This window comes from Vulpes vulpes, chromosome 6 (assembly GCF_048418805.1).
Source record: "Vulpes vulpes isolate BD-2025 chromosome 6, VulVul3, whole genome shotgun sequence".
NCBI lineage: Eukaryota > Metazoa > Chordata > Mammalia > Carnivora > Canidae > Vulpes > Vulpes vulpes.
This window is the reverse complement of record NC_132785.1, coordinates 5,183,489-5,197,762: the sequence shown is the minus strand read 5'-3', so window position 1 is coordinate 5,197,762 and position 14,274 is coordinate 5,183,489. Positions and strand designations below refer to the sequence as shown.

At 42.0% G+C, this 14,274-nt stretch overlaps 1 protein-coding gene and 1 long non-coding RNA gene across 3 annotated transcripts in view; one reads left to right on the top strand and one right to left on the bottom strand.

Moving 5' to 3' along the window:
- Nucleotides 1-7,767, bottom strand: part of CPB2 (carboxypeptidase B2) — a 51,897-nt gene extending 44,130 nt beyond the window's left edge. Inside the window, exon 1 of the mRNA XM_026017260.2 lies at nt 7,636-7,767. Coding sequence (XP_025873045.2) covers nt 7,636-7,709 — 74 coding nt within the window. The 5' untranslated portion in view covers nt 7,710-7,767. The remainder of the gene's footprint in view (nt 1-7,635) is intronic.
- The window catches only part of LOC140599285 (uncharacterized), a 52,353-nt gene extending 44,383 nt beyond the window's left edge, over nt 1-7,970 (top strand). Inside the window, exons 2-4 of one of the 2 annotated variants that reach the window (XR_012001981.1) lie at nt 1,879-2,117; nt 5,596-5,874; nt 7,555-7,970. This is a non-coding gene — a long non-coding RNA (uncharacterized lncRNA). Of the gene's footprint in view, nt 1-1,878; nt 2,118-5,371; nt 5,445-5,595; nt 5,875-7,554 lie in introns of those variants that run through there. The other variant, XR_012001982.1, reaches the window with a different exon arrangement.
- Nucleotides 7,971-14,274: the final 6,304 nt, after the last annotated feature.

Here is a 14,274-nt window from a genome sequence, read left to right as displayed (position 1 = left end):
CCTTCCGTGGTCTACCTGCCTTCCTTCCCTTTCTCCTGCACAGGGGTTAAACCTGCATTGCAGTCTGATGTCTCTCCTGAGAGCCTCTTCCTGTCCCCTCCTTATTTCTTTCTCTCAAGCATTTTCCTCCCTACATCTCTTGTATGCCTAATTTCATCTTGGTGTCTACTTTTTGGGGGACTAGGGAAGTGGGGGGACCTTTGTATCACATTGTAGCACGTAACAGAGAGCACCCACCAAACAATAGGCACTAAATAACTATGTCAACAAAATAATTGGGCAGTGGAGGGACACCTGGGTGGCTCAGTGGTTGAGCATCTGCCTTTGGCCCAGGGCCTGATCCTGGAGTCCCAGGATCGAGTCCCACATTAGGCCCCCTGCATGGAGCCTACTTCTCCCTCTGCCTATGTCTCTGCCTCCCTCTCTCTCTGTGTCTGTCATGAATAAGTAAATAAAATAAAAAAAAAAAAGGGCAGTGGATTTCAGCCAGCCTCTCTCACAGTCATACCAGTGTCGGCACAAAGGACACATGAATGGAACAGACACGATGGCAGGGGTAAAGTTACACATGGCCCAACAGGATGAATTGCTACTCATCAAGATTGAAAGAGCAACTGTTGTTGCCAAACGTCCAACTTGCCAGCAACAGAAACCCAAACCAAGCCCTTTAATCAGCACCATTCCTCAAAGAGACTAAACAACCACTTGGTGAGGAATTGTCTACTTTGGTCCCCTTCCACTCTGGGTCTGTATTTGCCTCTTCCACCTGCAGGGCCTCAACTAGTGTTACCATACAAGGACTTACATAGTGTTTGCTCTGCAAGGGATCCCACCCAACACTGTAACTGATTAAGGGATCCACTTTACGGGCAGCCCAGGTGGCTCAGCGGTTTAGTGCTGCCTTTGGCCCGGGGCCTGATCCTGGAGACCTGAGATCGAGTCCCACATCAGCTCCCCTCATGGAGCCTGCTTCTCCCTCTGCCTCTGTCTCTGCCCCCTACCTCTCTGTGTGTCTCTCATGAGTAAATAAATAAAATCTTAAAAAAAAAAAAAGGGATCACTTTAAATCAAGGGAGGCGCAGAATGGGCACATTACCGTGGGATCCACTGGGCACATACCCACACACCACCCAGAAGCTACTAGCCTCGTACAGCAATTAGAATGGATTAGCTGAGGTGCTGGCTTGGAAAGGGCAACATCTTCCAGGATGTAGTTTTAAATCAATAATCATGATACGATGCGGTGTCTCCACGAGTTAGAATCCATGGTTCCAGGAACCAAGTGTAAGTGGCTTTATTCACCACCATGCCAGGTGAATCAGGGCAATTTTCACTTGCTATCTGCAAACATGGCTCTGTAAATTTAAAAGTTCTGGTCCCCAGAAGAGAAAAGCTCCCACAAGGGTCATGGCAAGAGTCTTGTTAAACTGAGAGCTGTTGCTGCTACCCAGTCATTTCATTCTCCTTGTCCCACAGGAGAGAAGTTATGCCAGATGAGGTAAATGACCTGGATAACCAGGAGGCTTTAAAGGGCTGCATTTGCACGGTTAGGCTGGCGGGGAAGACTGTATTTGGTCCACAGGTGATAAGCTCAGGCATTCTGTAATTCCCCCTTAACCCGTGTTGACGTGTATAGACTAGTGCAATAGTCATGGCCCGGAAGGGCATGGTCATGGGAGGCTCAGACCCTTGAAGGTCGAGAGGCTGGATCATCTCACCAGGTAAGTCACCTAGACCACGGTAGGTGCTGGCGAAAGGAAAACGGAATGGGTTGTAAAAAAGAAAAAGATGAGTATTGGTTATCATCTCAAGACTAGGTCGGCTGTGGTGGACTGAACGGTGAATCCCACTAATGTTCCTCTCGTATGTTTCCTCCAGCAAACATGGCAAACTCCGAAATCCCAGAGGAGCTGCACCCCAAGCTTATGTTTGAGGTAGATTGATCTGGCACAAGGGCTGGACCGTAGGAGATGCCACGTTGTGCTGCCCAGGCCCCCATCCAGGAATAGATCATTTTCCCAGTGTCTGCCAGTGTTGGCAGCTGTTCCTCGAGTCCCTTTCCAGGACTTTTTCTTGACTGAAGAAGGTCATGCTGGCAAGGTCATGCCCCTGCCCAGGTACAGTCCACATCCAATGTCTAATAGATATGGGTTATAGAGGAATATGCCCTTGCCCCAGTTTGGGATAACTCTGCAAGAATGACTCTGCTTTAGGGATCCCAGGGCTTCGTGTGACTGCATCATTATTCAGTTCCTCCTCTGCTCAGGTCTCTTTCCTTAATTCCTGCGCAAATGTTGGTCCCAATACCACTTTCTAGTCAACTTCTTACATATAAATGTCTATCTGAGCTGCTGCTGCCTGGCGAAACTAACCCACGATGGATACAAAGGTCTATCATGTGGGATAAAACATGCAAAGTGCTCTGTAAGTTTGTATTCTCTGTTACAAGAATGCAAAGTCAGAAGTTACTTGGGCTGAGGTCATCAGAGAATGGGGACACTCTGAGCTGGACTTCTGAGATGGGCAGGATCTGGAAAGTGAAGGGGAAGTGACGCCATTAGACTGAGATCGGTAGACGTTTGGCAAGCGAGTTGGAGGTGAAATGGCCTAAGTGCCGACGCATAAGTGGGAAAGCAAAACCAGAGCTCAAGGAATAGCAAGGGATCTGGCTGGGCAGGAATATGGGGCTTCTGTTGGGATGTACCAGGAAATAAAACCAAGATGAATGGGCAGGATGGGACCTGACCACCAAGGGTCTTAAAAGCTGGGGTCAGGATTGTGGCCCTTGTCTATATTTCAAGCCAAAGAGAGAAAAACTCAAAGCTCTATTTTGATATGAAGTCGGGACTCCTATGAGTGAATCCTAGTTCGAGAGTGAATTTCCTAACAACTTAAGCTAACAATGAAATGGGACGCCTTTTACAAAGCAGTGAGGTCTCCATTGCTAAACAGGCTAAATTTCAGTCCTATGTAAAGGAAGTGTCGTGTTGATTAGAAGGTAAGGACCTTCCTCTAAAGTACTTGACCAAAGTTAATGAACAGAAAGGAGAAAAAAAGAAAAAGCAAAGGTTAAAAAAAAAAAAAAGTATTATCCCAATGGCTATATCCCTCTCTCTTAAGGAGAAAAAATTTAAGGAAATGCAGAAAACATAAATTGGGAAATACGAGGACTAAAAAGATGAGGGTAAACATGTTCCAGAAAATATTAATGTGTGCAAGTTCCAACTGCAGTGAGCAGGACTCCCTGTCTCCACCTGCTTGGCCCAAGTGCCAACACAATAGAATGGGGAAATGGGATGAGGGTCAGGGAGGTCACCGTATGCAGAACTCCCAGTTTCTGAGGATCAGTTTCCTGACCACGTCCTCTTACTTCATGAGAAAGATTCTATGAAAAGTGGTCAGAGTGGAGAAAGGGAGAAGATTTGCGACAACACTTCTTTGGAGCAAGTTGTTGCGGTTCTATCAGTGTCCCTTCTCCCAAAGGGGATGAAGTTTGGGGGTGTTACTTCCCTCATCCCCACCTCGCAGGGAGGACTTCCAAGGGGTAATGGGAGAGTCTGAACATACTTCCTCGACTTTAGAGACACAAGAACTGGTGCCTGGCTTGTTCCCAAGAAGGCCAAGCATGCATGTGGCTGGCCTCCAGTTGGCTGGACAGTAATTAAAACCCAAAGAAGAAATACTTCAGGTGGGTAGTTGTAACTCAGATGCTGTCAGATAGCTCCGCCTGCAGGGGACGAACACGTGGGAGTGAATGCAAGATTCCTGGGGCTGGGACATGGAGTCACAAGAGATGCATCTAGCCCTGGTCTGGAGAGTTCCTCAGCAGTGGAATCTGAACAGTTCCTAAGAAGTTAAACCCCGAGGGACACCTGGGAGGCTCAGCGGTGGAGCATCTGCCTCCGGCCCAGGTCGTGACCCTGGGGTCCTGGGATCGAGTCCCGCATGGGGCTCCCTGCATGGAGCCTGCTTCTCCCTCTGCCTGTGTCTCTGCCTCTCTCTCTCTCTCTCAGAAGTAAATAAATAAAATCTTAAAAAAAAAAAAAAAAGTATCCAAGGCCGCACAACTAATAAACCGCAGCTGTGGGGCCAGATCTGGAGATTTTGAGCCTCGACATGGTTCCCTCCAAGAACAGGATTGTGTTCATCAGGTTCCAGCCCTGAGCGACAGTTTCCAGGGGAAGGTTCACATTCGCCATCGGTTCTAGAAGGTTATTTTGAGTTTGAAAATTGGGTGCGACGCCTCTGAGCGATGGAACTGAGCTCAAGGCTGCAATTTTGTTTTACGCATTACAGCGTCTTAAGGCCCCTGATGCCCTGTTGTTTAAGATGAAAATGTTATATGAGGACGACCTCAGTGCGAGGGAATAAACTGGGCTCCAGGTGGCGGGTACCCGTGAAGCCCACAGAGGGGCCAAGGCCTGCGGCCTAGTCATAGTTCAGAAGGCCTCGCTCCGCAGGCCTGCTCCACCCTCCCACCTCCCTTCCTTTCCTCCCTTGTGCTTCCCCTACTGCCCTGTTTCCAATAAACAGCCCCCGTGACGGGTCATCAGAGCACAACACGGTGCATACCTCTCTGGTTGCGAGGTTCCTGCCAGGATTTCATTTTTGCCCTTGACACTGTGTGGTCTTTAACAGCAAGTGACAACTTGCAAGAGACCTGTTTTGGGTTCCGTGTGTTTGCTGCCTTCCTCCCTGGCATCTGGTGGTCACGCGTTTAACCCCTTTTTTGGGGGGGTCCTTGTTTTCATTTGGGGGCATTTACCTGATGAGACTTGTCAAAATGCACCTACAAATCAGCTGCTAAGGCATTGCCTGAATACCAAGTGCTGTTAGAAAAAGCATCAGGCCAAGAAAGCAGTAACAGAGAACAGCGTTAGGGAAAAGCCAGAGCGACAGCCTCTTTTTTTATTTTACTTTTTTATTTTATTTTATTTTATTTTATTTTATTTTATTTTATTTTATTTTATTTATTTTATTTTATTTTATTATTTTATTTTATTTTATTTTATTTTATTTTATTTTATTTTATTTTATTTTATTTTATTTTATTTTTATTTATTTTTTTTCAGCCTCTTTTCTAGAAGGGGTTATGGGCTTGCCCCCAGAAATAATTCATCACAGTCTCTCGCCTGAATGAAATTAGATTTCTCTTTAAGCTTCAGTAATAGGCTGTTTCTGGAAAAGCAGAGCTCAGAAACAGCTGGTTAAAAAAAAATTATTTTTACTCACAGAAAGAGTTCAGATTTTTTTCTAGTGGAGGGGGTGGTGGACTCAGGTACGCATCTGCCCGCGAAGCTGCAGCTATCAGCTAGGCCCTTCCCAGTACACATGGACAGTATTTTCAATACCCCGTGACTGGTTCAAATGTAGGCATGTTTTTATTCTTCTCTTCAAGCAGAGTTATCGATCGGACTCCAAAGTACACGCTGAAGCAAGAAATAGTAAGAAAAGCTGTGCATGAAGGAATATTCTCACATATTTCTTTGCTTTATCTGTGTCTGTGTGTGTGTGTGTGTGTGTGTGTGTGTGTGTGTGTAAATCCTTTATTGGCATAATATCCGCTAAACTGTCATGTGCTTTCTCATTTTGAAGTGACCTGGTGAAGCTTGTGACAGTCTTGTGAAGTCTGGTGAAGCTTGTGACACTACCAAGATAGTGACTGTCTTATCTAGGAGTCCAGTTCATGCCAGGCTCCAGATGGTGGCCGGCTGGGCCTTGCAGCCTCTGCCAAGGGGCTGGCACCATGCCACCAAAGACCCAGCACGGTGAAGATCTGGACCCTGGACTTCCAGCCCGCCTCTCCCCAAGGCTGCACTCGGGACCACCTGTCTTCTCTGCAAACTCACTGTGACTCAATCTGACCTCCATCAAGTGAGCTCTCTTCCTAATTCCTAGATCCTAGAACCAATACTATGCAGTGAAACAGGTGGGAGTGAGGTGACACGGGTTTGAATCCAAACTCTACACTTACTGTTTGGTTTGGGGCAAATGATTTATCCTTCCTAGGGCTCAGTTTCCTTCTCTGTTGGGTATCGCCATAAAGATTCCGAGGGTGTAGGATTGTAGGCATTTAATGAGATGATGTTTCTAAGTGCTGAGCCCAGTGCGTGAGGCGACACAGGTGCTAGATAACCATGTGTCCCCTCCTTTTCCCCTCTCCTGGATGATACTGCCACAGTACCCAGCTGGACATGTTGAGATCAGTTTTCCTCCTGCCCTCTCCCCTACTTTTAAGTAAAGCCAATTGCCAAGTTATGAGATATTAGAAATGGCAAGGACCTTAGAAATTATGTCATCTGGCTTATTGATAACACGTAGAGACATCAGTCACCAGTTATTCTAGCAATTTGACTCACATGTTGTTTCGATTAGCAATCATTACTTGGTGATGGAATTTGTTGTGTGACACTTGACAATCATATTGAACAAAAAAGAAACAGTGATAATGTACAAACACAGCATCAGGCTCTCAAGTCAAGCTCTGTTTCCTTAAATGCTGTCATGTGCCTCTTTCTGACTCAGAAAAGTATTTTGTTTTTCCTATAGATTTTCTTTATTTATTTGAGAGAGACACAGAGAGAGAGAGATAGCGAGAGAGAGCACAAGCAGGGGAGGGGAGAAGCAGACTCCCCGCTGAGCAGGGAGCTCCACAAGGGGCTCCATCCCAGGACCTCAAGATCATGACCTGAGCTGAAGGCAGACACTTAACCAACTGAGCTGCCCAGGACCCCCCCACCCCCCCAGAAGAAAGTATTTTGGATAGAATTTTCCTTCCTTGGTATGTCCTTCCTCTCTCTGCTATTCACTAAATGTGGAGAGGCATTTGTCTTGGAGACGATTAGAGAAGAATCATAGAAGCAAAACAAAGGGAAAAAATAAGACAGTTTCAAAGGAAACAAAACTAGTTTTAAAAGTCTTCGAGTTCACTAGGTAATAAATCACAATATGACACACAGCGTGAACTACTTGCCATATAGTCTATGTGTTAGAATGGGAGTTCATTTGTACTCTTCTAAGTGGTTGAGAGTGGAAAATCTCCAGGGAATCACTCAACTAAGCTAAATAAGGATTAGATACATTCACATAGGTGTTCTTTATAGCACAACTATTCTTCCTTTCATATTCCACATAAATACTCACGCACAACCCAAACCTCCTATTTCATACCTTTACCTTCTTCTCCCTGTATTCCATGTACAAGATGAAAATATTCATAGTTACCCATAGTCGGGTTATTCATAGTTAACACAAATTATCCAGTTAATATATTTTGTGTGTGAAGACAAAAAAATGTAAATCATGTGATGTGTTAGAGTGTAAATAATCACCTTTATAAAAGCTTCTATTTCTGTAATCTCCCTAGCCCCTGAATATAAGTATCATCCAGCTTTCTCTCAGTAATAAAACTAGAGCCAGAAAAGGAAAAGCAAAACAAAAAAAAGACCCTAGATCTAGTGAGATCCTTATTACACTGAAATGTACTTTTCATCAGGGCAACATGGAAAATCTCTGAAAGAGCTGACCTTCAAACTTTTAACATTTTGCTCCCAGGTTAGTGCACTGACTGGATTCCATGTGGGGCAAACAAGCGAGGAAATTGGCCCCCCACCACCTAAGATTCTATCGAGTTACCTCTGAAAAGCGAAGACATGCCGCTCACACAAGAGGAAGATGGCTACAAGGACTCCAATGCTATAAAGCTTCATCCCAACAGCAATTTGCTGAAAAACAAAATTCTCTGGAGGGAAGAGCCGGGCTGGCTGGTTACATAAGAGCCTTCTTTACACACTGGTTAAAATATAATGGCATGTTCCCTCTCATTTCTGTGATCAATTGACTTAGCTACTACTTTCACTCTCAAAAAAGAAAGTATGATGAGAGTTGTTCTTACTTTTGACCATCTAGAAGATAGTTAACGCCTCAAGAAAGATGAGGCTGAAAATAAAAGTATAGTAATGTTGCAGAAACGTGTCTGGTTTGTTGAAGAAAAATAGCCCTAGAGTATGGACTAATGGCTCCTAATCCATGCCGAGGGGAGGTCTCCACTGGAGAACTGATGAGGGCTTCCCTTGTCTCTGTCTTTTTCAACATTTTCAACTTAGGTGAAGAAGTGGAAGGCGAGTTTCTCAACTTTGTGGCTCTTACAAGGCTGAGAAGGAAGCTTGTATGGAGGATTACAGAGTCTCCATTTAAAGAGATCTTTCCCTGTTCATATGCAGTGATGGACCCACCTATAAGAGAGTAGGAATATTACGTCCTAGAGACTTCTCAGAGCAATAAAAAAAATCAGGTTGCTTTGAATCATATTTACTTAGGAAAGCTCACCGTAAGTGCCATTATCTAAATCAGAGCTCATCATGAGTCCTTCTGAAGGCAGCCTCTTATGGCATTTTGTCTGTTATAAGGTCACAGCTTACCTCTGCAAGTGGAGGAAACCCAGGTGTCATACCTGAATTCCCACTGGTCAGTGCATTTGAATGTTTCTGAAGTCAGGGCAGGCAAATCTGCAAAATAAATCAACCTTCCCGCAATGGGACTTCTGAGAAGGAAAGGATTGGCATTTCAAACTTCTCTCTCTGAGATTCAGAGCTATTAAAACATATTTGATGGATTAAGGTAACTCCACTGAAAGAATATACATGTGTATCTGATCATTTTTAGACAAACATACACCGGAAGAATAGGCCAGAAATCCATTAGATTGTGGTTAATTACAGCAGGTGGATAGAAAACTGAGTGGAAAAGACGCTGGAATAAGAAGGTAGATGAGATGGAGGAGGGACCCTTCTTTGAGTAAACATTTTTGAGTACTTCAGAATCTGAAAATACTACAGAATTTGGGAACCGTGTTAATTTTTCACTTACTCAAAACAAATCAATAAGATGAATACAAGCAAAAACCCTTGAACTGAAGGGTGTTTTTAGTGAGGGACATAACTACCCTGAAAGGGAAAGAGGCAAAATGAAGCCAACAACTTTTGCCTTGTTTTTCTCAAAACACAAAAAGTAACTTTAAGATAACGGTCAATAGAGTTTACTGACAAGTTTTATCAATTTTTGTGCTCCCTGTTTAGTTGTATCCTGTGGCGCCTCCCTGGGTTTGCATTTCTTCCTGCTGAAGCAATCTTTGAGAAGTTGCTTTAGTGAAGATCTATTCGTGGTAGGTTGTATTGTGCTCTGCATGTCTGACAAGAATGTCATTCTACTCTCACTTTCAAAGACTAGTTTCACCAAATGTCATGTCCAAGTGGGACAGCTCTTCAATGGTCTTTTGAAACCCATGGTGGTAAAGTAGGAATCTGGGCGGAGTCTTGTTGCTCTGCAGCAGACCAACTGTCCTCTCTACCTGATGACTTTTAAGAGATTTAAGGATTGTCTTTATCTTTAATAGTCTTCAGATCCATTACTCTTGTCTAGATGTGAATTTATTTTTTAATATCTAGCTTGGTACATGCGATGTAATTTTGATCTGAGGATTTGGATATTTCTTCAACCTGGGAAAACCATTTTATTAGTTCTTTGGCTATTATATCTCTGCTCGTCCTTTTTTAGGGGCTCCCTTTGGGGTTCCTTGATCTACCCTCTATCTTCTGTCTTTTTATGTTTTTAAAAATCACAGTCTGTGTCTCTGGATGCTGAATCCTGGGTGAGTTTCTCAGTAAACTCACCTTCAAATTCACAAATTCATTCTTTGTATCTAGTTTAGACTACATAGTTGACTGAGTTGTGTGTGTGTGTATTAATTTCAATAACCTCAAAAATCTTTTTCAACTTTTGCAATAGTTTTTTTCACATTTATCCATTTTATTTTTAAAAAATATTTTATTTGTTTGAGAAAGAAAGAGCAAGTGAGTGGGAGCATGAGCAGGGGGAGGGACAGAAGGAGAGGGTAAAGCAGACTTCCCACTGAGTGTCTGGGACTCAACCCCAGGATCCTGAGATCATGACCTGAGCTGAAGTCAACCATTTAACTGACTGAGCCACCCAGGCACCTCCATTCTGCTTTTACATCAGCATTTTTAAATATCATTTTAAAGCATTTTGTTGTTTAATTTTTAACAGATATGATTACTTCAGAGCTCTTGCTGAGAATCCTTAGAATACTTATTTTAATGTCTGTGTTACACTTGCTGTAAAGGATTAATTGTGCTTGAGATGAATTCATGCTCTGAGTATTGATTTTGTCGACTGTCTCTCTGTGATTTGAAACCTTAGTTTGCAGGCTCATTTTGAAGTCTTTTGTTTTCCTTTCCTGTCTTTCTCCTCCTCTGATCCCTTCGCTCCATTCTGCATAAGCCTTTAAGCGGCCCCTGGGATTCTAATCCAGAACACTGTCTTAAACTGGTTTTTGGAGTTTCTACACCATGATAATACCATGGCTTTCAAAGATCCAGTCACTGGTCAGGATGACTTAGTTGCTGGCTTAGTTACTCCTGGTTTAGTTACTCGTCTGTCTCCTACAGACCAGCAGATAGCTATAAACCAGTCCTTGGCAGCAGTGGGCACTATTTTCTTTTTAAATTGAGGTACATACATTGAAATGCACAGATTTTTAAGTGTATAAGTAGGTTAGTCTTGAAAAATACATTTACTTGAGTAACTCACACTCCTATCAAGGTATAGAAAGTTTCCATCATTCCAAAAAGTTCTTTTATATCTCTCCCAACCAATTTCCCCTCTATTCTAGTGGCTTCTGTTCTAATTTATCACTGTAGATTAATTTTGTTTGTTTTAGAACTTCATGGAATCACATATTGTCCTAGTCAGTTCAGAGTGTTGCAGCCAAAATACCATAGACTGAATGGTTTAATCAACAAACACATGTCTCACTATTCTGCAAAGTGGGATGTTCAAGATCAGGACACAGATTCGGTGTCTGGTGAGAACCCACTCCCTGGTTTCTAGATGGCTGCCTTCTTGCCATGTTTTCACGTGGCAGAAAGAAAGTGAGAGCTTTATGGGCTCTATTTTATAAGGGAATAATCCTATCCATGAGAAATCTACCATTATGATCTAATCACCTCCCAAAGGCTCCATTCAAATACCATTATACCGGGGATTAGGTGTCAACATGTGAGTGAGGGATGGGAAGGACACAAATATTCAGTCTAGGGCTTACAGCACGTACTCCTTTGTGTCAGGCTTCCTTTTCTTACCATGATTGATTGAGTGATTGATTTTAAAGATTTTACTTGCTTATGTATTAGAGCAAGAGTAGGGAGGGGTAAGGGAGGGCGAGGGGAAGGGGGTAGAGGGAGAGGGAGAAGTAGGCTCCCCACGGAGCAGGGAGCCTGACACCAACATCAGGACCCTGAAATCATGACCTGAACTGAAGGCAGACACAGAACCGACTGAGCTACTCAGGTGCCCCTTGCTCAGCATGTTTTAAAAACTCTTTTCAAACTCTTGTGCGCCAGCAATTCGTTCCTTTTTATTGTTAAGTAATACAATGGTATTCGTTTATCCATTTTCCTATTAATGGGTATCTGGGATATTTTCAGTTTGGGGCCTTTATAAATAGAGCTGTTATGAATATACCTGTACAAGGTTATTTGGTGGGCAGATGTTTTAATTTCTCTTGAGTAAATATCTAGAAATTAAATTGCTAGGGAATAGGAATGTTTAGTTTTGTAAGAAACTGCTGTGCCTTTTTCTAAGGTGATTGTACCATCTTATACTCCCACTGACGCTATATTAGGGTTCTAAGTTGGTCCGCATGGTTATTGTTACTTGAGGTTGTTGTTACTTGATGCAGTGTTTTTTATTTTAGCCATTCTAGTAAGTGTGTGATGGTAAGTAATTTTGGTATTAATTTACATTTCTATGATAACTAATAATGTTGAGAACTTTTTCTGTGCTTCTTGGCTATGTGCGTGTACATGTGTGTGCACATGTTCAAATTGTTTGCCTGATTTTTAAACAGACTGTTTGTCTTACTACTGATTTGTAGGACATACTTCTATTCTGGACATTAGTACTTTGTCAGATAGACGTATTATGAATAGATCTTCCTCTGGGAAGTATCTGTTAGAGTCTTTTGACCATATTGGAAAATTCAGTTGTTTCTCTTTTTGTCATAACTTTTTATCATAACTTGTGTGAATTCTTTATATACTCTGGATATAGCTCCTTGGTTAGATCCATGTTTTATGAATATTTTTTGCCACTTGGTGGCTCACCCACTTTTTATTGATGTCTTTTGAAAAGCAGATATTTTTAATTTTGGTGAGCCCACTTCATCAATTTTTCTTTGATAGTTGGTACATCTGCATTTTGTTTAAGAAATTTTGACTAATTCAAGGTCATGAAACTATTCTTGAAACTTTATAGTTTTGGTCTTTGCTTTTAGGCTTATGGTCCATCTGAAATTAACTTTTGTGTGTGGTATGAGGCAGGGATTCAGGTTCAAACAACTGGCATTGACATCTTGTTCTAACACCATTTACTAAAGACTTTCTTCTCCTTGTGGAATCACTTTGCCAATTTTTTTTTTCAGAAAGTCAATTGATTGTGGAAGTATGAACCTAAACCATTAAGTTTGCAGTGATTTTTTTTTAACAGCAGTAATAACCAGAAAAGTTCTGTGTTTTATTTCTTAACTGTTTTCTTTTGTGCTTTGGCTTGGACATTTTCTATTGATCTGGCTTCAAGTTCACTTATTCATTTCCCCACTATTATAGTTTGTTAATAAGTCTATTGAAAGAATTCATTTCCCTATCATGTTTTTCATGTCTAACATTTGTATTCAGATTTTTTTTTTAATTTTCTTTTCACTGCTGCTCATGCATGTTACGTTGTTCATGGGTAGTTTCTTCATCTGGTTCTTTTAACCATTTCCTCTCTTAAAGTTAGGTCACCTGTTCTTGCTTTTTCACTTGCTTTTAGTTTTTATTGAATGTCAGATATTATGTGTAAAATGAAGGTATAGACTAAAATAAGTAGTATTTATGCCCAGAATAGGTCATATATCTTCTTCAGGCCACTAGTGGGAAGGATTGAGTCAATCAAGACCTCAGTTGAGCTGGGTTTGGGATTTGCTATCATTTTCATTAGATTTTATTTACCACAGTCTCAGATTACTTAAAAACAGATGCAAATCCTTCTCTTTAGCAGAGGTGGGGGGTCTGATTGCCTCAGAATTTGCCCTCAATTCTCCTGCTCTGCCCTCAGCCTTCAGCAACATGAAAGAGAGCTCTCAAATCTCATTGTCTCTCTCCCAGTAGCAGGTAGTCATTGTGAACTTTTTATAATGTTTACACCTAAAGTAAAATGATTAATAAAAATGATTAATATCCAGGCATGTCTCTACAGGGACCCAGAAATCTAGGCCTGTGAAGTTATTACAAAAGATTGGCTACTGGGGACATGGGGCTTCTAAGCCAGTGTGATTCTTACACCTGTCAGATGTAAGTCTCATTCCTTCACACCTGAACTGTCATTTGAGGAGCCTGGGAAGCTGTGTAGAGTGTTTGGTTGACTGCTCCGAGAACTATTCAAATGACATTGCCTTGCGTCAGCCTTTGGTTTCTATCTTATACATCTCTGAATGAATGGTGCTGAATGAGGCTGGTGAAGGTTTTGTGAGTCTGAATGTTTTGTGGAACCTAAGAAGACTTCCTGGTGAATATTGCAAGACGGCACACTCAATTTGGTTAATTTGTGGGGAATTTAATAAAAGTATTGTTTATACTGAGGTGGGCAGGGTATAGGAAGATTATAAAAGATCATTGGCTAGTGATCCCAAGACTAGTAACAGTAAGGCACTGAAAGGATGAGAACCTGGAAATAAACAGAGCCACACACAGAGGGCTGACTGATGGGGACTGTGACCTCTCATTGAGAGACTCCATTGGTTTTTCCTAACCTTGCATGGAAAGAGGTAGAAGAAAAATAATCCTGACCTCACTTTTTTCCTTTCCTTTGTTTTCCTGTGGGGGCATCTTGTGGCTGAACCCAAAGAACTTGGGTCAGGCAAAGCTGTTTTTAAGACAGAGCATAAAAAAACCCCACAAATCACAAAAGAAAAATTTGAAAAACTGGGCTTCATCAAAATTAAAAGCACTTGTTTTTCAAAAGACACTTTTCACAAAATGAAAAGACAAGCCATGAACTGAATGAAAATATTTTCAAAACATACTGGGTAAGGCACTTGTATCCAACATATGAAAAGAACATTTGTAAATCAAGAACAAGACAAAAAAAATTTTAGTGGGTAGATTATATAGACACTTTCCCAAATATACAAAAGGCCAGTAATCACACACTCAACAT